Raw genomic sequence first — 27,049 nt, forward strand, 5'->3', positions numbered from 1 at the left:
CAGCTGCTCACCTGCTACAGCTAGCTGCTGCTGTTACGCAGGAACCGAGTAGCTGGTCCCGGTTTTAGAACTCTGAGATTCAGCTGAAGATGTTAGCAATGTAATTTTTTTTACAAAAAAGTAGCACATCGTTGGTTCTTCATGGACAGAAATGAGCATGTGAGAGCGATAAATTATATATTTAATAAAACGTGTTGCACCTAAAAACTTAAACTCTTTTTTTCTCCTCAACTGGTAGTAACAGTCTTGTCCCATCCATGCAACTCCCCTACAGACTTGGGAGAGACAAAGTTAGATAGCCAAGCTGCACTGCTCGCTTAACCCAGAAGTCAGCTGCACCAATGTGTCAGAGGAAACACTGTCCAACTGGTAACTGTGGTCAGCTTGCAGGCACCCGGCCCACCACAAAGAGTTGCTAGAGCACAATGGGACAGAGAAATCCCGGCCAGCCAAACCCTCCCCTAACCCAGACGACACTGGGCCAATTGTGCGCTGCCTCATGGGTCTCCCGGTCATGGCCAGTTGTGAGCCTGGGATCGAGCCCGGGGCTGTAGTGATGCCTCAAGCCTTGCGATGCAGTGCCTTAGACTGCTGCACCACCCGGGAGGCCTGCCATCAGACATTTTTTTAATCCTATGGTCACTTTATGGATGCTACAGTCTCGTTTTTAATCCGACGTCTAAAATGTGAGCTAGATAGGTGCAGAAAATACTCTGAAAACTCAATTGTCAACGACCCTGTTAAGATATCCGGTATGTGGTTCTTGGTAACGGACGTACAGCTCATGACGAGAGGTGGGGAATGTGATGGTAGGGAGATTTAAATTCAACATTGAGCTTCAACCAATGCATAATATAGTCTACAATATTTGGGATTTTTCCATCGCAGCCACAGAATCTGAAAAAGCTATTGAAAACATTTATTGTACCTCATTGCCATAACAACCACATATAGTACCTTGTACTTCTGTAGGAGAGGCTTGTTCTGCAATACTGCTGTTGTCACCAGGGCAACTATCGCTGTGATACCAAGCACAGTGATGATGATCACAGCCTTATACCAAGCGTTCTTTCCTTTCGTCTCTGAGGAAGAGTTAGAGGAGGAGAGAGAGTGAGAGGGAGGAGAGAGGGAGGAGAAGAGAGGGGGGAGAGAGAGAGGGAGGGGGAGAAGGAGAGAGAGGGAAAGAGGTAGGAAGAGAGAGGGAAAGTTGGAGAGAGTTAGCATTTTCCAACCAGCTGCTGATGATGTCACATCTGTATTATTGATGACAGGAGGGTTATGAGTGTTAATGTTGATGCTGTTGTTGTTGCTGTTGTTGTTGTTGTTGTTGTTGCTGCTGCTGTTGTTGTTGTTGTTGTGTAACTAGGGACTAGTTCTAAATGTGTTGTAAATGTCCATATTAACTCAAGTTAATGCTCTAACCAGAGGTAGGTTCAACAAGGGAAGTAGTTTGTTCATTTGTTTGTGTTAGATCTACTAGAACCTTTCCTGGGCACACCCTTTTTCTCCATGTTCGCCTTCCTTTTACCTATTGAGGTTTGTCAGTATGGATCTACTAGGCCTCAGGGGGAAACATGGGAAAAAGGGGGGAAACCTTTTCCCAGATTGTTTTGACCGCTATGCCACGCCACACCACTAAGAAAGCTGCTACGAGTCTACACATTTTGTTTACAGTTTAAATCTGATCGCTTTGACGATGCACTATAGCCTATGAAATTACCTTTTGTTCTGAAAATAAATGTTTGCTTTTTACACTTGGAACTTTGGATTCCCAAAACCATGTTCAGTGGTTGCTTTGGAAGCCCGTCTGACTACGGCATCACATACCTGTGGCCTCAAGGCAAGTTTGGAATTGGATTCCGATATTGCCTCTACTGTATATTCCAAGTGAAGAAGTGACTGACTCTATTGTAGCTCTTTGACGTCGCGTTAGTCACTTTGGAGAATGAAGTATAGTTGCTCTTTCTATTGCTCAATCTGCTCGAGGTGTTGGATGAATTCGGGGAACTTTTGAGAGTTGTGGAGCTTGGAATTGCTCGTGGAGCTTGAATTGTGTGTGTCTTCTGTTGTTTGGATTCGCGCTCTGAGTTGAGAACTCGCTGTGGAGCGGAGAGAAAATCGTATGCTTTGATGATTGGCTGTTGTGTCTTGTGATGACGTCATGTGTTGGGCTCATTCATTAAGCTGTGTGTTCATAATGTGCTAATCGTTCACTGTTACGTGCTTTTAAAATGGATACAATTGAAATTCTTAAGAAATTGTAATGATCTAGAAGTGCTAAATTGGGTGCACTTACTAAAAATATAAATGAGATCACAGTTTATGGGTGATGACGGAAATGTGGAATTGGTTTACACAAATATGTTCACTGATTCCTCAAAGTTGGTTAAGGAGTTGAATGATCTCAATGAGTCCATAAAGGTTTTATTACCAGCCGAGGAGGCAGAAAAGGATTAGGTCGAATGGTTTGGCCCAAACACAGCAACACTGGATTATTTTTCATCCACAGTGGACACATGGATGGAAGAAGCACATCAATGCTCAGCTGCTAACAAAACTGATGCGGAGGTCCAACCAAGGGACAGTATCGCAAATATCTAATCAAAATGTGGAAATTTGTCACAACACAGCAGGCGCTCAGGACAATCCACCACATCTTATATCAGGCTCAATTTGGAGGCTGAAAGGGCAGCCTTATTGGTTCAAGTTGAAACATTGAAAAGGAAACAACTATTGGAGGAACAAGAGCCTCAACTTAAATCATCAATGGAAGAATTAGAGCTTGAAGCTGAAATATCGTCTAAAAGTGCTAAACTGAATGTATCCCCTTGTTCACCACGTCTGTGCATACTGCACAGGGCCAGGGTCAAAGTAGTATGTTGCAAGAAAGTGCTACCACCACATACAGCTCTGTTCATCGTAGGTCAACTAACACACAGCCTGTTGTAAGACCAAAAGATAGGCAGCTGCAACATCAAACTAGGAGAGGAAGGCCTACCAACCCAGGTCAGGGTGGAGCTGACAACATGGGCACTGTTGTCAACATTCTGCTACACCAACCAGCTATCACTGAAATGCTGGTAAAGCAGCAAAGGTTGTCCTCATTACCACCTCTTAGTGTACCTGTGTTTACAGCAAAGACAGGCTGTACTTTTTGGAGCAATTCACCAGAGATCTAGTCTGCAGTTGCCAAGATACGGAGGTGAACAGAGGTTAGGCAGAGGCCAAAAGGCTTCTGAAAATAAAATTGTTTTCTTCATGATGTTGGATGACAAAGGGATATTGCATGCGTGTTACTTCATTTTATACCCTAGTGAAACAGGAAGTGATGTAATGGCTCACTATAGTTCCTTAAGACTTAAATAAACTTAAATAAGTACAAATTAATTCCTGGCTTAATTTTGGTAGATGTTATTTACAATCATCTTTAAGGGTGCCTTTGACTGTAAAACCTTGATTTGGAGGACATTGATTTTTTATTCAATCAATCAATTATTTTGGTGGGTTCCATTAAAACATGAATAAAGTACAGTATTTCTCACAATTTGGTATTTTATCTCTATAATTAGATTGTTTATATTTTTTTTAAGTATTGTTTGTGCATTGCCAGTCAGGGGTGCCAGTAATGTTGAAGCCCACTGTACAGTCGTGGCCAAAAGTTTTGAGAATGACACAAATATTAATTTCAAAGTTTGCTGCTTCAGTATCTTTAGATATTTTTGTCAGATGTTACTATGGAATACTGAAGTATAATTACAAGCATTTCATAAGTGTCAAAGGCTTTTATTGACAATTACATGAAGTTGATGCAAAGAGTCAATATATGCAGTGTTGACCCTTCTTTTTCAAGACCTCTGCAATCTGCCGTGGCATTCTGTCAATTAACTTCTGGGACACATCCTGACTGATGGCAGCCCATTCTTGCATAATCAATGCTTGGAGTTTGTCAGAATTTGTGGGTTTTTGTTTGTTCACCCGCCTGACTGATCACTCTTCATAACATTCTGGAGTATATGCAAAATGCCATCATACAAACTGAGGCAGCAGACTTTGTGAACATGTACATGTATATTTGTGTCATTCTCAAAACTTTTGGCCACGACTGCATATGCCTACTGCTTAGGAATGAGGATGCTGAATTTCCAAACAACTATTGTGTGACAGTACAGCATGCTCTCAACCTGAAAAGGAAACTCAGCAAGAATCCTCAGTTCTGTGAGGACTACACCAAGTTCATGCAGACATCCTGGACAAAGGCTTTGCAGTGCCAAGAGACTCACAAAATAACAGCAGCAAGACAGTTTGGTATATTCCAGACCACAGGGTATATCTTCCCTAGAAGCATAAGCGGAGGGTGGTATTTGACTGTGGTGCAACCTATTGTAAAGGATCATTTTATGTTTGTGCTTTTCTAATAACCACTTAGACTGGGTTCATGCAAGTGCCTGGTTGATCATGTCTGGGTCGAATCCTCACTACCCGTAGAAGCTATTTGGCTGTATGCCCAGAACATTGTTTTGAGAACAGAAAGGGGTGTCACAGTTTCAAGGTCTCAGCATGGAAAGAAGAAGACATGTGAGGTATTGGTCAGTCACATGCATGAACCAAAAGTTAATGATGAACTAATTATGAATAATGTAAATCATGCAAATATACAGTGCCTTGCGAAAGTATTCGGCCCCCTTGAACTTTGCGACCTTTTGCCACATTTCAGGCTTCAAACATAAAGATATAAAACTGTATTTTTTTGTGAAGAATCAACAACAAGTGGGACACAATCATGAAGTGGAACGACATTTATTGGATATTTCAAACTTTTTTAACAAATCAAAAACTGAAAAATTGGGCGTGCAAAATTATTCAGCCCCTTTACTTTCAGTGCAGCAAACTCTCTCCAGAAGTTCAGTGAGGATCTCTGAATGATCCAATGTTGACCTAAATGACTAATGATGATAAATACAATCCACCTGTGTGTAATCAAGTCTCCGTATAAATGCACCTGCACTGTGATAGTCTCAGAGGTCCGTTAAAAGCGCAGAGAGCATCATGAAGAACAAGGAACACACCAGGCAGGTCCGAGATACTGTTGTGAAGAAGTTTAAAGCCGGATTTGGATACAAAAAGATTTCCCAAGCTTTAAACATCCCAAGGAGCACTGTGCAAGCGATAATATTGAAATGGAAAGAGTATCTGACCACTGCAAATCTACCAAGACCTGGCCGTCCCTCTAAACTTTCAGCTCATACAAGGAGAAGACTGATCAGAGATGCAGCCAAGAGGACCATGATCACTCTGGATGAACTGCAGAGATCTACAGCTGAGGTGGGAGACTCTGTCCATAGGACAACAATCAGTCGTATATTGCACAAATCTGGCCTTTATGGAAGAGTGGCAAGAAGAAAGCCATTTCTTAAAGATATCCATAAAAAGTGTCGTTTAAAGTTTGCCACAAGTCACCTGGGAGACACACCAAACATGTGGAAGAAGGTGCTCTGGTCAGATGAAACCAAAATTGAACTTTTTGGCAACAATGCAAAACGTTATGTTTGGCGTAAAAGCTACACAGCCCATCACCCTGAACACACCATCCCCACTGTCAAACATGGTGGTGGCAGCATCATGGTTTGGGCCTGCTTTTCTTCAGCAGGGACAGGGAAGATGGTTAAAATTGATGGGAAGATGGATGGAGCCAAATACAGGACCATTCTGGAAGAAAACCTGATGGAGTCTGCAAAAGACCTGAGACTGGTACGGAGATTTGTCTTCCAACAAGACAATGATCCAAAACATAAAGCAAAATCTACAATGGAATGGTTCAAAAATAAACATATCCAGGTGTTAGAATGGCCAAGTCAAAGTCCAGACCTGAATCCAATCGAGAATCTGTGGAAAGAACTGAAAACTGCTGTTCACAAATGCTCTCCATCCAACCTCACTGAGCTCGAGCTGTTTTGCAAGGAGGAATGGGTAAACATTTCAGTCTCTCGATGTGCAAAACTGATAGAGACATACCCCAAGCGACTTACAGCTGTAATCGCAGCAAAAGGTGGCACTACAAAGTATTAACTTAAGGGGGCTGAATAATTTTGCACGCCCAATTTTTCAGTTTTGGATATGTTAAAAAAGTTTGAAATATCCAATAAATGTCGTTCCACTTCATGATTGTGTCCCACTTGTTGTTGATTCTTCACAAAAAAATACAGTTTTATATCTTTATGTTTGAAGCCTGAAATGTGGCAAAAGGTCGCAAAGTTCAAGGGGGCAGAATACTTTCGCAAGGCACTGTAACTTGTCTGTGTAAGAAGTATATGAGAGAACTAAAGGGAATGCCCGGGCGGAGCTCCCGACCGACATGTACTATGGTGCATGGAATTTGTTGGAACCTCCCCAGCTTGCTCGTAATGAAGAATGATTCATTTTTAAGATTGACTTTAGGTGTCCCTGCTGGTATTTTCCACGACAATTTGGCATCACCAACTAGATGATTGATTCTGCCTGCGTAGCATTCCAGTGAGGGTCTGCGAGAGAAATCAATGGCACATTTTATGAGGGAAATTCCCATCTGACCAAAAGATGACAAGGACCCGTCCAGACCAGACACTTACTCTAAACTGCACAGGAGGAGACACGTAATTCGACAACAATTGAGGGACAAGGCAACTGAATTTCAGTAAGTCAATTTAAATGAATGTGTAAAAAAGTAAAAAATTAAATGATCAAATTAAACTTAAAAAGGAACAACTAGTCTTAATTCAAGTAATAGCACAAGGTGTCATTCTATATGTATGCAGCAAGTGTATAGAGACTATAGAATCTATGACTACATAGACTACTGAGACTATAGAAAGGGAAACTGAGATACTATAGCTACAAGACTTTAGATACTGTAGAGACTATGGCGACTGTAGAGACTATATATAACTTGTCTGTGACTACATAGACTACTGAGACTGTAGAGAGTAGAGAGGAACTGTTGAAGATACATATGACAGAAGAAGAAGGCTAGAGCTAGTCTTAAGGAGAAGACTGGAGAGAGGGCAAGTGACGGTACCATCCCCCGCTGACAGCTGTCTGTAGGCATATATTTGAAGTGTCTACGTGGCCCGCAGCAACAGGTGTTATTTTAAATGTATAGGAAGATACATAAGGTGTATAGGAACTAACGACAAGAGAACCATTGAAGATGCACATGGAGTAATAAGGGAGATTACTGAGTGTGTTAGGGAATAGTACAAAGTGAATGGGGATGTGAGAGTTGTGTGTTAGACTTAAAACGTATTAGTATTAGACTTAAAACCAATCACCCAGCGATCATACACTGTTTACCAGGGGGCAGGGCTACCGACGTTAAGGCTAATCTGAAGATGGTGCTGGCTAAAGCTAAAACTGGCAAGTGTAGAGAGTATAGAGATATTGTTATCCACGTCGGCACCAACGATGTTAGGATGAAACAGTCAGAGGTCACCAAGCGCAACATAGCTTCAGTGTGTAAATCAGCTAGAAAGATGTGTCGGTATCGAGTAATTGTCTCTGGCCTCCTCCCAGTTAGGGGGAGTGATGAGCTTTACAGCAGAGTCTCACAACTCAATCGCTGGTTGAAAACTGTTTTCTGCCCCTCCCAAAAGATAGAATTTGTAGATAATTGGCCCTCTTTCTGGGACTCACCCACAAACAGGACCAAGCCTGACCTGCTGAGGAGTGACGAACTCTTATCTACCAACATAGACAGGGCTCTAACTCTCATGAAATAGGGTGCAGGCCAGGCAGCAGGCTGTTAGCCAGCCTGCCAGCTTAGTGGAGTCTGCCACTAGCACAGTCAGTGTAGTCAGCTGAGCTATCTCCATTGAGACCGTGTCTGTGCCTCGACCTAGGTTGGGAAAAACTAAACATGGCTGTGTTCGCTTTAGCAATCTCACTAGGATAAAGACCTCCATTCCTGTCATTATTGAAAGAGATCGTGATACCTCACATCTCAAAATAGGGCTACTTAATGTTAGATCCCTTACTTCAAAGGCAATTATGGTCAATTAACTAATCACTGATCATAATCTTGATGTGATTGGCCTGACTGAAACATGGCTTAAGCCTGATGAATTTACTGTGTTAAATGAGGCCTCACCTCCTGGCTACACTAGTGACCATATCCCCCGTGCATCTCGCAAAGGCGGAGGTGTTGCTAACGTTTACGATAGCAAATTTCAATTTACAAAAAAAAATGCAGTTTTCGTCTTTTGAGCTTCTAGTCATGAAATCTATGCAGCCTACTCAATCACTTTTTATAGCTACTGTTTACAGGCCTCCTGGGCCATATACAGTGTTCCTCATCGAGTTCCCTGAATTCCTATCGGACCTTGTAGTCATAGCAGATAATATTCACATTTTTGGTGACTTTAATATTCACATGGAAAAGTCCACAGATCCACTCCAAAAAGCTTTCAGAGCCATCATCAACTCATTGGGTTTTGTCCAACATGTCACTTAACCTTGCGCAATACCCTAGATGCAGTTGCACCCCTAAAAACTAAAAACATTTCTCATAAGAAACTAGCTCCCTGGTATACAGAAAATACCCGAGCTCTGAAGCAAGCTTCCAGAAAATTGGAGCGGAAATTGCGCCACACCAAACTGGAAGTCTTCCGAGTAGCTTGGAAAGACAGTACCGTGCAGTATCGAAGAGCCCTTACTGCTGCTCAATCATCCTAATTTTTCCAACTTTATTGAGGAAAATAAGAACAATCCGAAATTCCTTTTTGATACTGCCGCAAAGCTAACTAAAAAGCAGCATTCCCCAAGAGAGGATGGCTTTCACTTCAGCAGTAATAAATTCATGAACTTCTTTGAGGAAAAGATCATGATTATTAGAAAGCAAATTACAGACTCCTCTTTAAATGTGCGTATTCCTTCAAAGCTCAGTTGTCCTGAGTCTGCACAACTCTGCAAGGACCTAGGATCAAGAGAGACACTCAAGTGTTTTAGTACTATATCTCTTGACACAATGATGAAAATAATCATGGCCTCTAAACCTTCAAGCTGCATACTGGACCCTATTCCAACTAAACTACTTGTCACGATCGTCGTAAGAAGTGGACCAAAGCGCAGCGTGGTGTGAATGCATCAGTTAATAGATGACAAAAAACACGAAGTAAACTGTACAACAACAATAAACGACCGTGACGCTATCATAAGAACTGTGCTGACACAAGCAACTAACATAGACAATCAACCACAACCCACAATGACAAAACAGCCTACCTAACACCTGCCTCTGATTGAGAACCATATCAGGCCAAACACATAAACAGACAAACTAGACATCCAACATAAAATGCCCACCCAGCTCACATCCTGACCAACACTAAAACAAGGAAAAGACAAAAGAACTATGATCAGAACGTGACACTACTGAAAGAGCTGCTTCCTGTGCTTGGCCCTCCTCTGTTGAACATAACAAACGGCTCTCTATCCACCGGATGTGTACCAAACTCACTAAAAGTGGCAGTAATAAAGCCCCTTTTGAAAAAGCCAAACCTTGACCCAGAAAATATAAAAAACTATCGGCCTATATCGAATCTTCCATTCCTCTCAAATATTTTAGAAGAGGCTGTTGCGCAGCAACTCACTGCCTTCCTGAAGACAAACAATGTATACGAAATGCTTCAGTTTGGTTTTAGACCCCATCATAGCACTGACACTGCACTTGTGAAGGTGGTAAATTATCTTTTAATGGCATCAGACCGAGGCTTTGCATCTGACCTCGTCCTTTTAGACCTTAGTGCTGCTTTTGATACCATCAAAACCACATTAATTTGGCGAGATTGGAAACCCAAATTGGTCTACATGGACAAGTTCTAGCCTGGTTTAGATCTTATCTGTCGGAAAGATATCAGTTTGTCTCAGTGAATGGTTTGTCCTCTGAGAAATCAACCGTAAATTTCGGTGTTCCTCAAGGTTCCGTTTTAGGACCACTATTGTTTTCACTATATATTTTACCTCTTCAGGATGTCATTCGAAAACATAATGTTAACTTTCACTGCTATGCGGATGACACACAGCTGTACATTTCAATGAAACATGGTGAAGCCCCAAAATTGCCCTCGCTAGAAGCCTGTGTTTCAGACATAAGGAAGTGGATGGCTGCAAACTTTCTACTTTTAAACTCGGACAAAATAGAGATGCTTATTCTAGGTCCCAAGAAACAAAGAGATCTTCTGTTGAATCTGAAAATTAATCTTTAACCTGTTACGGATGTGGTTCCTGCACAGGAACCACATCAGCGGAAATTTCAGAGCGCCACCTATAGTACTCGATAAATCTCAAACTTTCATTAAAACACACACGCAAGATACTCAATTAAAGCTACACTCGTTGTGAATCTAGCCAACATGTCAGATTTGTAAAATGCTTTTCGGCAAAAGCATGAGAAGCTATTATCTGATAGCATGCACCCCCCAAAATACCTGAACGAGACCTAAACAAAAGATTTTGCGGTAGCCGGCGCTACACAAAACGCAGAAATAAAATATAAAACATTCATTACCTTTGACGAGATTCTTTGTTGGCACACCTATATGTCCCATACACATCACAATTGTGTCTTTTTCCCGATTAAATCCGTCATTGTATCCCCAAAATGTAATTTTATGAAGGCCGGTCTGATCCAGGAAAAATCACCTTTTCAAGACGCAACGTCACTTTTTAAAATTAAAAAAATTGCTTATAAACTTTTACAAATCACTTCAAACTACTTTTGTAAACCAACTTTAGGTATTAATAAACGTTAATAATCGATCAAATTGATCACGGGGCGATCTGTATTCGATAGCAGCAAGTCTTGAAATCATTTTTTCACTTTCATAGCTTCCTCCGGTGCGCCCCAAGACAGGAAGTGCCTACACGTCATCCCACCAAGGATACATCTACAATGAAATGCCAGTACTGGCGGCATCGTGTGGAAGCTGTAGGCATTGTAATGGGAACCTCATCTATTTTCTATCGCCTTAGACAATACATTGACTGGCGGATGAATCTTTTTTTAGTGTTTTTGGTGACCAGTTTTCCCAGGGATTTTTACTCCTAAACACGTTCTGTTATAGCCACAGACACGATTTAACCAGTTTTAGAGACTTCAGAGTGTTCTCTATACACACATACGTATCATATGCATATACTATATTCCTGGAATGAGTAGCAGGACGTTGAAATGTTGCGCGATTTTTTACAAAAAGCTGCGAAAATTCGCATCATCCGTAACAGGTCTCGTAACAACTCATCTCTTCAGTGGGTCATATGATTGAGTGTAGTCTGGCCCAGGAGTTTGAAGGTGAACAGAAAGGCTCTGGAGCAAGGAACCGCCCTTGCTGTCTCTGCCTGGCCGGTTCCCCTCTTTCCACTGGGATTCTATGCCTCTAACCCTATTACAGGGGCTGAGTCACTGGCTTACTGGTGCTCTTTCATGCCGTCCCTAGGAGGGGTGCGTCACTTGAGTGGGTTGAGTCACTGATGTGATCTTCCTGTCTGGGTTGGCGCTACCCCTTGGCTTGTGCCGTGGCGGAGATCTTTGTGGGCTATTCTCGGCCTTGTCTCAGGATGGTTAGTTGGTGGTTGAAGATATCCCTCTAGTGGTGTGGGGGCTGTGGTTTGGCAAATTGGGTGGGGTTATATCCTTCCTGTTTGGCCCTGTCCGGGGGTGTCCTCGGATGGGGCCACAGTGTCTCCTGACCCCTTCTGTCTCAGCCTCCAGTATTTATGCTGCAGTAGTTTATGTGTCGGGGGGCTAGGGTCAGTTTGTTATAGCTGGAGTACTTCTCCTGTCTTATCCGGTGTCCTGTGTGAATTTAAGTATGCTCTCTCTAATTCTCTCTTTCCCTCAGAGGACCTGAGCCCTAGGACCATGCCACAGGACTACCTGGCATGATGACTCCTTGCTGTCCCCAGTCCACCTGGCCATGCTGCTGCTCCAGTTTCAACTGTTCTTCTGCCTGTGATTATTATTATTTGACCATGCTGGTCATTTATGAACATTTGAACATCTTGGCCATGTTCTGTTATAATCTCTACCCGGCACAGCCAGAAGAGGACTGGCCACCCCTCATAGCCTGGTTCCTCTCTAGGTTTCTTCCTAGGTTTTGGCCTTTCTAGGGAGTTTTTCCTAGACACCGTGCTTCTACACCTGCATTGCTTGCTGTTTGGGGTTTTAGGCTAGGTTTCTGTACAGCACTTTGAGATATCAGCTGATGTATGAAGGGATATATAAATACATTTGATTTGATTTTGATTTGATTTGTGTGAGTGTGGAAAAGATGTGCTAAGCTGATTGGAATTTGGATAATAAGCTGATTGAAATTTTGATAATAAGAGGATTGAAATGCAGATCCGTCTGATCTGTCATTAACATGCCACTCGAGACCACAGCTCCAGCTGATCTGTCATTAACATGCCTCTCAGGACCACAGCTCCATCTGATCTGTCATTAACATGCCACTCAGGACCACAGCTCCATCTGATCTGTCATTAACATGCCACTCAGGACCACAGCTCCATCTGATCTGTCATTAACATGCCTCTCAGGACCACAGCTCCATCTGATCTGTCATTAACATGCCTCTCAGGACCACAGCTCCATCTGATCTGTCATTAACATGCCTCTCAGGACCACAGCTCCATCTGATCTGTCATTAACATGCCACTCAGGACCACAGCTCCATCTGATCTGTCATTAACATGCCTATCAGGACCACAGCTCCATCTGATCTGTCATTAACATGCCTCTCAGGACCACAGCTCCATCTGATCTGTCATTAACATGCCTCTCGGGACCACAGCTCCATCTGATCTGTCATTAACATGCCTCTCGGGACCACAGCTCCATCTGATCTGTCATTAACATGCCTCTCAGGACCACAGCTCCATCTGATCTGTCATTAACATGCCTCTCAGGACCACAGCTCCATCTGATCTGTCATTAACATGACTCTCAGGACCACAGCTCCATCTGATCTGTCATTAACATGCCTCTCAGGACCACAGCTCCATCTCATCTGTCATTAACATGCCTCTCAGGACCACAGCTCCATCTGATCTGTCATTAACATGACTCTCAGGACCACAGCTCCATCTGATCTGTCATTAACATGACTCTCAGGACCACAGCTCCATCTGATCTGTCATTAACAAGACTCTCAGGACCACAGCTCCATCTGATCTGTCATTAACATGACTCTCGGGACCACAGCTCCATCTGATCTGTCATTAACATGCCTCTCAGGACCACAGCTCCATCTGATCTGTCATTAACATGACTCTCAGGACCACAGCTCCATCTGATCTGTCATTAACATGACTCTCAGGACCACAGCTCCATCTGATCTTCATTGTTTAATGAAGAACATGTGGAACTGGATGAATCAACGGTCTAAATTTAAACCCTTCTACTGGTTTTATAGGCAGAGACCTGTTAATCATTCTACTGGTTTTATAGGTAGAGAGCTGTTAAACCCTCTACTGGTTTGATAGGTAAGGCCTGTTAAACCTTCTACTGGTTTGATAGGTAAGGCCTGTTAAACCTTCTACTGGTTTGATAGGTAAGACCTGTTAAACCTTCTACTGGTTTGATAGGTAAGACCTGTTAAACCTTCTACTGGTTTGATAGGTAAGGCCTGTTAAACCTTCTACTGGTTTGATAGGTAAGGCCTGTTAAACCTTCTACTGGTTTGATAGGTAAGACCTGTTAAACCTTCTACTGGTTTGATAGGTAAGGCCTGTTAAACCTTCTACTGGTTTGATAGGTAAGACCTGTTAAACCTTCTACTGGTTTGATAGGTAAGGCCTGTTAAACCTTCTACTGGTTTGATAGGTAAGACCTGTTAAACCTTCTACTGGTTTGATAGGTAAGACCTGTTAAACCTTCTACTGGTTTGATAGGTAAGGCCTGTTAAACCTTCTACTGGTTTGATAGGTAAGACCTGTTAAACCTTCTACTGGTTTGATAGGTAAGACCTGTTAAACCTTCTACTGGTTTGATAGGTAAGACCTATTAAAACAACCTGAGTCTACAGATCCCTTGTGTGTATTTTAGATTGTACAACCCAGAGTGAAGGGTTTGAATTAGAGGTCGACCGATTAATCGGAATGGCCGATTAATTAGGGCCGATTTCAAGTTTTCATAACAATCGGAAATAGTTTTTTTGGGGGGCGCCGATTTCCAATTATTTAAAAAATATATGTAATTTTTTTTATAACTTTTATTTAACTAGGCAAGTCAGTTAAGAACAAATTCTTATTTCCAATAACTGCCTAGGAACGGTGGGTTAACTGCCTTGTTCAGTGGCAGAACGACAGATTTTCACCTTGTCAGCTCAGGGGTTCCAATCTTGCAACCGCACAGTTAACTAGTCCAATGCTCTAACCATTGCACTCCAGGAGTAGCCTCCCTGTAACGCGAATGCAGTAGAAGCCAAGGTAAATTGCTAGCTAGCATTAAACCTATCTTATAAAAAACAATCAATCATAATCACTAGTTATAACTACTAATCCAGTTTAGCAGACAATATTAACCAGGTGAAATTGTGTAATTTCTCTTGCGTTCATTGCACGCAGAGTCAGGGTATATGCAACAGTTTGGGCTGCCTGGCTCATTGCGAACTAATTTGCCAGAATTTTACGTAATTATGACATACATTGAAGGTTGTGCAATGTAACAAGAATATTTAGACTTAGGGATGTCACCCGTTAGATAAAATACCGAACGGTTCCGTATTTCACTGAAATAATAAACGTTTTGTTTTCTAAATGATAGTTTCCGGATTCAATCATATTAATGACCAAAGGCTCGTATTTATGTGTGTTATGTTATAATTAAGTCTGATTTGATAGAGCAGTCTGACTGAGCAGCAGCAGGCCCGTAATCATTCATTCAAACAGCACTTTTGTGCGTTTTGCCAGCAGCTCTTCGCAAGCACAGCACTGTTTATGACTTCAAGCCTATCAGCCTAATGGCTGTAACCAATGTGAAATGGCTAGCTAGTTAGCTGGGTGTGCGCTAATACTGTTTCAAACATCACTCACTTTTAGATTTGGAGTAGTTATTCCCCTTGCGCTGCAAGGGCCGCGGCTTTTGTGGAGTGATGGGTAACGTTGCTTCAAGTGTGGCTGTTGTCGATGTGTTGCTGGTTCGAGCCCAGGTAGGGGCGAAGAGGGGGACGGAAGCTATACAGTTACACTGGCAATACTATAGTGCATATACGAACATCCAATAGTCAAAGGTATATGAAATACAAATAGTATAGAGATAAATAGTCCTATAAATACTATATTAACTACAACCTAAAACCTCTTACCTTGGAATATTGAAGTCTCATGTTAAAAGGAACCACCAACTTTCATATGTTCTCATGTTCTGATCAAGGAACTGAAACGTTAGCTTTTTTACATGGCACACATTTTTACATGGCACACATTTTTACATGGCACATATTTTTACATGGCACATATTACTTTCTTCTCCAACACTTTGTTTTTGCATTATTTAAACCAAATTGAACATGTTTCATTATTTATTTGAGGCTAAATTGATTTTATTGATGTATTATATTAAGTTAAAATAAGTGTTAATTCAGTATTGTAGTAATTGTCATTATAACAAATTTTTAATCAGTATTGGCTTTTTTGTTCCCGGTATCGGTATCGGCGTTGAAAAATCCTAATCGGTCGACCTCTAGTTTGAATGGATGAAGTGTCTGCTTTTCTGTGTTGATTTCTCTTACTTTAATAGGATAATCTCCTTTTAATAGAAGCTATAATCTAATGCTTACCTTAAAATGTAATTACAATTACCACAGAGTGATAAGAAGAGGGCATGTGAAGGAACATTTTATGTTTGTCTTTTTCTAATAACCATCTCAACTGGGTTCATGCAAGTGACTGATTGATCGTGCCTGGAACGAATCCTCACTATCAGTATAAGCAATTTAGCAGTATGCCCAGAACATACGCAGAATGAGAGAGGATAGAGAAAGAGGAATAGAGAGAGGGATGGGGAGAGAAGGAGAGAGGGAGAAAGGGAGAGAGAGGGAGAAAGAGGGAGAGAGAGAGAGAAAAAGGGAGAGAGGGAGAGAGAGAGAAAGAGAGTGAGGGGGGGGGGTAACAGTTAACTATGTGATATGATCTAAAAAGTACAGAGTTGCAGCCCTGTGTGTCTTCAGAGGAACAGGCGCTGAGAGGAACAGGCACTGAGACAGAGATTGGCATTTCCTCTCCAAGCCCGGGCAGTGCAGGCTGTCGGCATGGAAACGCAGCTGAAGTGTGTGTGTGTGTCTGTGTGTTAAACCCTGAAAGGGGCTAATTAAGGGGAGCCATGTCTGGCTCTAGGCAACATGTGTGTTTGTGTTTGAGGAAGAGGAAGTTGGGACTCCATTCGATAGTTGTTTATGTTGGAGTGTGATTGGTCAGGCAGTTTGAGAAATCATCGTTGTTACCGATTGGAATTCCCTGTGCGTGTGTGTGTGTGTGTGTGTGTGTGTGTGTGTGTGTGTGTGTGTGTGTGTGTGTGTGTGAGAGAGAGTGTGAGGGGACTACTGATAATAAGAAACACTGGCTACACACATGTAGACACACACACACACACACATGCACACACACTTACAATATCTTAGTGTTCCATTCTCTTACACGGTTCTAGCCTCCCTTCCTGCAGTAGTTCTGTCAGCCTTAGATCCCATGTGGGTAAGCCTGTCTTCCTGCCCGTTCCTGCTCACACACAGACTTGCGAAGGCACCACACACACACACATCCACACACACACAGACAAGGCACACACACAAACAGACACACACACACACACATTTCTCCCTTATATTTTCCGTTAAAGTTACCTTCACGTTAAGACAGTTGCACCAAACATTTTAAGGTTAATTTCCCCCTTAAATTATGTTACAAAAAATGCCCATGAGGTCCCTTAACTGCTTCATTCAGTATGGATATCAATGTGAACAGCATTTTTGTGGAGGTGAATGTTGCTTTCCTAATTCCTATGCCATCGTTGCTACAGCAAAACTTAAACCACCTAGCTAGTAAATTATGGAAGGTGGTAGTTTTAGGTTGAAGATAGGGACAGTGACAAGTCGTTTGGAATTGAAATGATACAATGAATATGAGGTAAAACAGCAGACTATGAGCTTTAATTTGAGGCTATTTTCAACCATGTCGGGTGAACCGTTTGTAAATATTTTTGTACACAGTCCCCCAAATTCAGTTACAGATGTATTCAAGTAGTAAACAGTTAATTATTCATGTGGATGGTGTATCAATACACTCAGTCACTACTGCTGGTACCACCTGTATACAGCCTCCACATTGACTCTGTACTGGTATCCCCTGTATATAGCCTCCACATTGGTTCTGTACCGGTAACCCCTGTATATAGCCTCCACATTGACTCTGTACCGGTACCACCTGTATATAGCCTCCACATTGGTTCTGTACCGGTAACCCCTTGTATATAGCCTCCACATTGACTCTGTACCGGTGTATGATATAAAATGCTAACCTCCCCTGTTATTGTAATGGTGAGAGTTTAGCATGTCTTGGGGGTATGATATAAAATGCTAACCTTCCCTGGTATGATAATAGGGAGATGGTCAGGATGTCTTGGGGTTTTGATATAAAATGCTAACCTCCCCTGTTATTGTAATGTAATGGTGAGAGGTTAGCATGTCTTGGAGATCATATATAAAATGCTAACCTCCACTGTTATTGTAATGGTGAGAGGTTAGCATGTCTTGGGGATCATATATAAAATGATAAGCTCCACTGTTATTTTAATGGTGAGAGGTTAGCATGCCTTGGGGGTAATTAAATACACTGTGGATGGTGTATCAATACACTCAGTCACTACTGCTGGTACCACCTGTATACAGCCTCCACATTGGTTCTGTATCGGTACCCCCTGTATATAGCCTCCACATTGGTTCTGTACCTGTACCACCTGTATATAGCCTCCACATTGACTCTGTACTGGTACCCCCCTATATATAGCCTCCACATTGACTCTGTACTGGTACCCCCCTGTATATAGCCTCCACATTGACTCTGTACCGGTACCCCCTGTATATAGCCTCCACATTGACTCTGTACCGGTACCCCCTGTATATAGCCTCCACATTGACTCTGTACTGGTACCCCCCTGTATATAGCCTCCACATTGACTCTGTACCGGTACCACCTGTAAACAGCCTCCACATGGACTCTGTACCGGTACCCCCCTGTATATAACCTCCACATTGACTCTGTACCGGTACCCCCTGTATATAGTCTCCACATTGACTCTGTACTGGTACCCCCTTGTATATAGCCTCCACATTGACTCTGTACTGGTACCCCCTGTATATAGCCTCCACATTGACTTTATACTGGTACCCCCTGTATACAGCCTCCACATTGACTCTGTACTGGTACCCCCCTGTATATAGCCTCCACATTGACTCTGTACTGGTACCCCCCTGTATATAGCCTCCACATTGACTCTGTACCGGTACCCCCTGTATATAGCCTCCACATTGACTCTGTACCGGTAACCCCTGTATATAGTCTCCACATTGACTCTGTACTGGTACCCTCTTGTATATAGCCTCCACATTGACTCTGTACTGGTACCCCCTGTATATAGCCTCCACATTGACTCTGTACTGGTACCCCCCTGTATATAACCTCCACATTGACTCTGTACCGGTTACCCCCTGTATACAGTGCCTTGCGAAAGTATTCGGCCCCCTTGAACTTTGCGACCTTTTACCACATTTCAGCCTTCAAATATAAAGATATAAAACTGTATTTTTTTGTGAAGAATCAACAACAAGTGGGACACAATCATGACGTGGAACGACATTTATTGGATATTTCAAACTTTTTTAACAAATCAAAAACTGAAAAATTGGGCGTGCAAAATTATTTATTATTTACTTTACTTTATTCAAAGCCATGCTTTGTTGCTGTGTCATGCATTGTTTATTGTGTAAAATAATGCAGGTTTATTCTCTGTTTAAGGTTATCAACCTATTCCCTATTCCTCTGTCATTCAACTACTCTATTCAACAAATCAACTGTTTCAACATATTCAACAAATGGCATCAACCATAATAAAACACTGAAAAGGAATTGAGTTGTCCCTTTTCATCCTTCACGTGTTGAGCAAGCCGTTTTCAAGTTTGGGCACAGCTGAAATAATTATAACACCTAGACAACTTGACAATACTATTTAGACCTTATAGCCAGAACCACCTAGCCATCAGAAGCTAACCAGCTAATTAGCTACAAGCTATTTAGTCATTGTTAGCCACTGCTAGCGACCTTTACCTTCTGCACAGATACCAGCCCTTTTTTTTAGCCTGAATAATACTCGCCAGCCTACCGGTATAGGACTGTTTCTCCACTACAACGCCGGATTCCTGCCGTAAACCATGGACCATTACTCCTGATCTTCACAGCTAGCTAGCTGCCACCGAGTGACCCAGTACCGAAGCTATCCCTGAGGCCCACCTCCCAGGCATACTCAGTAGTTCACCCGGACTCCACTCAAACTCGGCTAGAATCCACTACTCCACCGGATCCTTGCCGTAAGCTCTGGACCTTGGCACCGGATCACCGCTGCTACCGAGTGGCTATAGTGGCTAATGCCCCTGAAAGAGGTGAACAAGAGTACCTCCTCCCAGCTGCCCATTGCACTGAGGCTAGGTAACACGGTCACCACGATTAATCCACGATAATCAAAAATTTCAATAAGCATTTCTCTACGGCTGGCCATGCCTTCCCCCCCCCCCCCCCCCCTCCCCGCAGCTACTCGCCCGAACCGCCCCAGCTTCTCCTTCACCCAAATTCAGATAGCAGATGTTCTGAAAGAGCTGCAAAACCTGGACCCATACAAATTAGCTGGGCTAGACAATCTGGACCCTCTCTTTCTATCCGCCGCCATTGTTGCAACCCCTATTACCAGCCTGTTCAACCTCTCTTTCGTATCGTCCGAGATCCCTAATTGGAAAGCTGCCGCGGTCATCCCCCTCTTCAAAGGGGGTGACACTCTAGACCCAAACTGTTACAGACCTATATCCATCCTGCCCTGCCTATCCAAAGTCTTCGAAAGCCAAGTTAATAAACAGATGGGGGTGCGTGCTCAGTCCCCTCCTGTACTACCTGTTCACTCATGACTGCATGGCCAAGCACAACTCCAACACCATCATTAAGTTTGCTGACGATACATCAGTGGTAGGCCTGATCACCGACAATGATGAGACAGCCTATAGGGTAAAGGTCAGAGACCTGGCAGTGTGGTACCAGGATAACAACCTCTTCCTCAATGTGATCCAGACAAAGGAGATTGTGGACTATAGAAAAAGGAGGACAGAGCACGCCCCCATTCTCATCGACGGGGCTGTAGTGGATCCGGTTGAGAGCTTCAAGTTCCTTGGTGTCCACATCAACAACAAACTAGAATGGTCCAAACACACCAAGACAGTCGTGAAGAGGGCACGACAATGCCTATTCCCCCTCAGGAGACTGCTGAAAAGATTTGGCATGGGTACTCTGATCCTCAAGATTCTACATCTGCACCAACGTTGCATCACTGCCTTGTATGGCAACTGCTCGGCCTCCGACCGCAAGACACTACATAGGGTAGTGCGTACGGCCATGTACATCACGGGGGCCAAGCTTCCTGTCATCCAGGAGCTCTATACCAGGTGGTTTCAGAGGAAGGGCCTAAAAATTGCCAAAGAGTCCAGACACCCTAGTCATAGACTGTTCTCTCTGCTACTGCACAGTAAGCTGTACCGGAGCACCAAGTCTAGGTCCAAAAGGCTTCTTACCAGCTTCTACCCCCCCAAGCCTGAACAGCTAATCAAATGGCTACCCGGACTATTTGCATTGACCCCCTTCTTACGCTGCTGCTACTCTCTGTTTATTATCTATGCATAGTCACTATACCTCTACCTACATGTCCATATTACCTCAATTACCTCGACTAACCTGTGTCCCCGCACATAGATTCTGTACCGTTACCCCCTGTATATTGTTTCGCTACTGTTTTTATTTTTTCTCTTCAATTATTAGTTATTTTTCTTTTTTTTTGACGTCAGTTGATTTTAGTAACACTTAACACTTATGTTTCTTAACTGCATTGTTGGTTAAAGGCTTGCAGGTAAGCATTTCACTGTAAGGTCTACAGCTGTTGTATTTGGCGTATATGAAAAATCTAATTTGATTTGACCACTTATAGTACAATAGTAACCTAATTGAGTGAAAATAAGGAAGCCTGTACAGAATATAAATATTCCAAAACATGCATCATGTTTGCAAAAAGGCACTGAATACAAAGGGCAAATCCAATACAACACATCACCGAGTACCGCTCTACATATTATCAAGTATAGTGGTGGCTGCATCATGTTATTGGTATGCCTTTAATCGTTCTGGCCTGGGGAGTTTTTCAGGATAAAAAATAAATGGAATGGAGCTAAACACAGGAACAATCCTAGAGGAAAACCTTGTTCAGTCTGCTTTCCACTAGACACTGGGAGATGAATTCACCTTTCAGCAGGACAATAACCTAAAACAAAAGGCCAAATCTACACTGGAGTTGCTTATCAAGAAGACAGTGAATGTTCCTGAGTGGCCTGGTTACAGTGATTAATAAAATCTGCTTAAAAATGTATGGCGACACCTGAAAATGGTTTCCTAGCAATGACCAACAACCAATTTGACAGAGCTTAAAGAATTTAGAAAAAATTATGGGCAAATGTTGCACAATGCAGGTGTGGAAAGCTCTTAGAGACTTACCCCCAAAGACTCACAGCTGTAATCGCTGCCAAAGGTGATTCTAACATGTATTGTCCCAGGGGAATATTATCTAATATTTATCTAATTAAGACATATTTATCTAATCAAGACATATTTATTTTACAAATGTTAGAATTTTTCTTCCACTTTGACATTCCATAGTATTTTGTGTAGATCGTAGACTGTTACATATAGGCCAGGTGTCAAGAAGCAGGTGCAGAAGGTCCGTTTAATAATGAAGAATGCAGTTAAACGGAACTTGAGAAGCATACAGAACGTGAATGAAAAAACAACAACACTGCCTGATGACTGAGGCTACTGAGGACTAAATAAAGGGAAGGTAATCAATGTGATGATGAAGTCCAGCTGTGTGTAATGATGGGACCATGTGCGTGTAATGATGGGGACCAGGTGTGTGTAATGATGAGGACCAGGTGTGTGTAATGATGGAGACCAGGTGTGTGTAATGATGGGGACCAGATGTGTGTAATGATGGGGACCAGGTGTGTATAATGATGGGGACCAGATGTGTGTAATGATGGGGACCAGGTGTGTGTAATGATGGGGGCCAGATGTGTAATGATTAACAGGTGTGTGTAATGATAGCCAGTGCCGGTGGTTAATAGATAGGCAACGTTGATTGCCGGAGAAGGGGAGTGAGTGTGACAGTAACAGACATTCTGACAGACAACAACATTCTGTTGACACTAAGTGAATTTAACATACTTAAGACAGGGAATTTGTATCCATGTATATCTCTTTGTATATTAAATGTCAGGAATTGTAAAAAGTTTAAATGTATTTGGTTAAGGTGTATGTAAACGTCCGACTTCAACTATATATCAACTTCTACTGTCCTTTAAGCCTTTCACAATATATAAACATATTGATATCAACTATAACTGTCCTCTAACCCTTTCACATTATAGAAACATATTCATATCAACTATAACTGAAATGAAATAGAATGCAGGCCAGGCAGCAGGTTGTTAGCCAGCCTGCCAGCTTAGTGGAGTCTGCCACTAGCACAGTCAGTGTAGTCAGCTCAGCTATCAAAGGCAGTTATAGTCAATGAACTAATCACTGATCATAATCTTGATGTGATTGGCCTTACTGAAATATGGCTTAAGCCTGATGAATTTACTGTGTTAAATGAGGCCTCACCTCCTGGTTACACTAGTGACCACATTCATCCCGCAAAGGTGGAGGTGTTGCTAACATTTACGATAGCAAATTTCAATTTACAAAAAAACCCAGACGTTTTTGTTTTTTGAACTTCTAGTCATGAAATCTATGCAGCCTACTCAATCACTTTTTATAGCTACTGTTGACAGGCCTCCTGGGCCATATACAGCGTTCCTCACTGAGTTCCCTGAATTCCTATCGGTCCTTGTAGTCATAGCAGATAATATTCTAATTTTCGGTGATTTTAGTATTCACATGAAAAAGTCCACAGACCCACTCCAAAAGGCTTTCAGAGCCATCAGTGGGTTTTGTCCATCATGTCTCTGGACCTACTCCCTGTCACAGCCATGCTCTGGACCTAGTTTTGTCCCATGGAATAAATGTTGTGGATCTTAATGTTTTTCCTCATAATCCTGGACTATCGGACCACCATTTTATTACCTTTGCAATCGCAACAAATAATCTGCTCAGACCCAAACCAAGGATCATCAAAAGATGTGCTATAAATTCTCGGACAACCCAAAGATTCCTAGATGCCTTTCCAGACTCCCTACAACTATCCAAGGACATCAGAGTACAATTATCGGTTACCCACCTAACTGAGGAACTCAATTTAACCTTGTGTAATACCCTAAATGCAGTTGCACCACTAAAAACATAAGAATGTCATAAGAAACGAGCTCCCTGGTATACAGAAAATACCCGAGCTCAGAAGCAAGCTTCCAGAAAATTGGAACGGAAATGGCGTCACACCAAACTGGAAGTTTTCCGACTAGCTTGGAAAGACAGTACCGTGCAGTATCGAAGAGTCCTCACTGCTGCTCCACCAATCAGGAAGTTTTCCGACTAGCTTGGAAAGACAGTACCATGCAGTATCGAAGAGTCCTCACTGCTGCTCCACCAATCAGGAAGTTTTCCGACTAGCTTGGAAAGACAGTACCATGCAGTATCGAAGAGTCCTCACTGCTGCTCCACCAATCAGGAAGTTTTCCGACTAGCTTGGAAAGACAGTACCATGCAGTATCGAAGAGTCCTCACTGCTGCTCCACCAAACTGGAAGTTTTCCGACTAGCTTGGAAAGACAGTACCATGCAGTATCGAAGAGTCCTCACTGCTGCTCCACCAATCAGGAAGTTTTCCGACTAGCTTGGAAAGACAGTACCATGCAGTATCGAAGAGTCCTCACTGCTGCTCCACCAATCAGGAAGTCTTCCGACTAGCTTGGAAAGACAGTACCATGCAGTATCGAAGAGTCCTCACTGCTGCTCCACCAATCAGGAAGTTTTCCGACTAGCTTGGAAAGACAGTACCATGCAGTATCGAAGAGTCCTCACTGCTGCTCCACCAATCAGGAAGTCTTCCTACTAGCTTGGAAAGACAGTACCATGCAGTATCGAAGAGTCCTCACTGCTGCTCCACCAATCAGGAAGTCTTCCTACTAGCTTGGAAAGACAGTACCATGCAGTATCGAAGAGTCCTCACTGCTGCTCCACCAATCAGGAAGTCTTCCTACTAGCTTGGAAAGACAGTACCGTGCAGTATCGAAGAGTCCTCACTGCTGCTCCACCAATCAGGAAGTCTTCCTACTAGCTTGGAAAGACAGTACCATGCAGTATCGAAGAGTCCTCACTGCTGCTCCACCAATCAGGAAGTCTTCCTACTAGCTTGGAAAGACAGTACCATGCAGTATCGAAGAGTCCTCACTGCTGCTCCACCAATCAGGAAGTCTTCCTACTAGCTTGGAAAGACAGTACCATGCAGTATCGAAGAGTCCTCACTGCTGCTCCACCAATCAGGAAGTCTTCCTACTAGCTTGGAAAGACAGTACCATGCAGTATCGAAGAGTCGTCACTGCTGCTCCACCAATCAGGAAGTCTTCCTACTAGCTTGGAAAGACAGTACCATGCAGTATCGAAGAGTCCTCACTGCTGCTCGATCATCCCATTTTTCCAACTTAATTGAAGAAAATAAGAACAATCTGAAATTTCTACACTGGCTTCCTGTTAAGGCAAGGGCTGATTTCAAGGTTTTACTGCTAACCTACAAAGCATTACATGGGCTTGCTCCTACCTATCTTTCCGATTTGGTCCTGCCGTACATACCTACACGTACGCTATTGTCACAAGAAGCAGGCCTCCTAATTGTCCCTAGAATTTCTAAGCAAACAGCTGGAGGCAGGGCTTTCTCCTATAGAGCTCCATTTTTATGGAATGGTCTGCCTACCCATGTGAGAGAAGCAGACTCAGTCTCAACCTTTAAGTCTTTACTGAAGACTCATCTCTTCAGTGGGTCATATGATTGAGTGTAGTCTGGCCCAGGAGTGTGAAGGTGAACGGAAAGGCTCTGGAGCAAGGAACCGCCCTTGCTGTCTCTGCCTGGCCGGTTCCCCTCTTTCCACTGGGATTCTCTGCCTCTAACCCTATTACAGGGGCTGAGTCACTGGCTGCGCTTGAGTGGGTTGAGTCACTGACGTGATCTTCCTGTCTGGATTGTCACCCCCCCTCCCCTTGGGTTGTGCCGTGGTGGAGATCTTTGTGGGCTATACTCGGCCTTGTCTCAGGATGGTGAGTTGGTGGTTGAAGATATCCCTCTAGTGGTGTGGGGGCTGTGCTTTGGCAAAGTGGGTGGGGTTATATCCTGCCTGTTTGGCCCTGTGCGGGGGAATCATCAGATGGGGCCACAGTGTCTCCTGACCCCTCCTGTCTCAGCGCCAGTATTTATGCTGCATTAGTTTATGTGTCGGGGACTAGGGTCAGTCTGTTATATCTGGAGTACTTCTCCTGTCTTATCCGGTGTCCTGTGTAAATTCAAGTATGCTCTCTCTAATTCTCCATTTCTCTCTTTCTCTCTCTCGGAGGACCTGAGCCCACGACCATGCCTCAGGACAACCTGGCATGATGACTCCTTGCTGTCCCCAGTCCACCTGGCCGTGCTGCTGCTCCAGTTTCAACTGTTCTGCCTGCGGCTATGGAACCCTGACCTGTTCACTGGATGTGCTACCTGTCCCAGACCTGCTGTTTTCAACTCTCTAGAGACAGCAGGAGCGGTAGAGATACTCTTAGTAATTGGCTATGAAAAGCCAACTGACATTTACTCCTGAGGTGCTGACTTGTTGCACCCTTGACAACTACTGTAATTATTATTATTTGACCATGCTGGTCATTTATGAACATTTGAACATCTTGGCCATGTTCTGTTATAATCTCCACCCGGCACAGCCAGAAGAGGACTGGCCACCCCTCATAGCCTGGTTCCTTTCTAGGTTTCTTCCTAGGTTTTGGCCTTTCTAGGGAGTTTTCCTAGCCACCGTGCTTCTACACCTGCATTTCTTGCTGTTTGGGGTTTTAGGCTGGGTTTCTGTACAGTACTTTGTGACATCGGCTGATGTAGGAAGGGCTATATAAATACATTTGATTTGATCTGTCCCCTAGCCCTTTCACAATTTAGAAACATATTGATATCAACTTCTACTGTCCTCTAACCCTTTCACAATATAGAAACATATTGATATCAACTATAACTGTCCCCTAACCCTTTCACATTATAGAAACATATTGATATCAACTATAACTGTCCCCTAACCCTTTCACAATATAGAAACATATTGATATCAACTATAACTGTCCCCTAACCCTTTCACATTATAGAAACATATTGATATCAACTATAACTGTCCCCTAACCCTTTCACATTATAGAAACATATTGATATCAACTATAACTGTCCCCTAACCCTTTCACATTATAGAAACATATTGATATCAACTATAACTGTCCCCCAACCCTTTCACATTATAGAAACATATTGATATCAACTATGACTGTCCCCTAACCCTTTCACATTATAGAAACATATTGATATCAACTATGACTGTCCCCTAACCCTTTCACAATATAGAAACATATTGATATCAACTATAACTGTCCCCTAACCCTTTCACATTATAGAAACATATTGATATCAACTATAACTGTCCCCCAACCCTTTCACATTATAGAAACATATTGATATCAACTATAACTGTCCCCTAACCCTTTCACAT

At 42.8% G+C, this 27,049-nt stretch overlaps 1 protein-coding gene across 1 annotated transcript in view; it reads right to left on the reverse strand.

Moving 5' to 3' along the window:
• The window catches only part of LOC139413965 (ectonucleoside triphosphate diphosphohydrolase 1-like), a 95,887-nt gene that overhangs the window by 35,960 nt on the left and 32,878 nt on the right, over nucleotides 1–27,049 (reverse strand). Inside the window, exon 2 of the mRNA XM_071161855.1 lies at nucleotides 958–1,082. Coding sequence (XP_071017956.1) covers nucleotides 958–1,082 — 125 coding nt within the window. The remainder of the gene's footprint in view (nucleotides 1–957; nucleotides 1,083–27,049) is intronic.

Source organism: Oncorhynchus clarkii, chromosome 1, assembly GCF_045791955.1.
Source record: "Oncorhynchus clarkii lewisi isolate Uvic-CL-2024 chromosome 1, UVic_Ocla_1.0, whole genome shotgun sequence".
Taxonomy (NCBI): domain Eukaryota; kingdom Metazoa; phylum Chordata; class Actinopteri; order Salmoniformes; family Salmonidae; genus Oncorhynchus; species Oncorhynchus clarkii.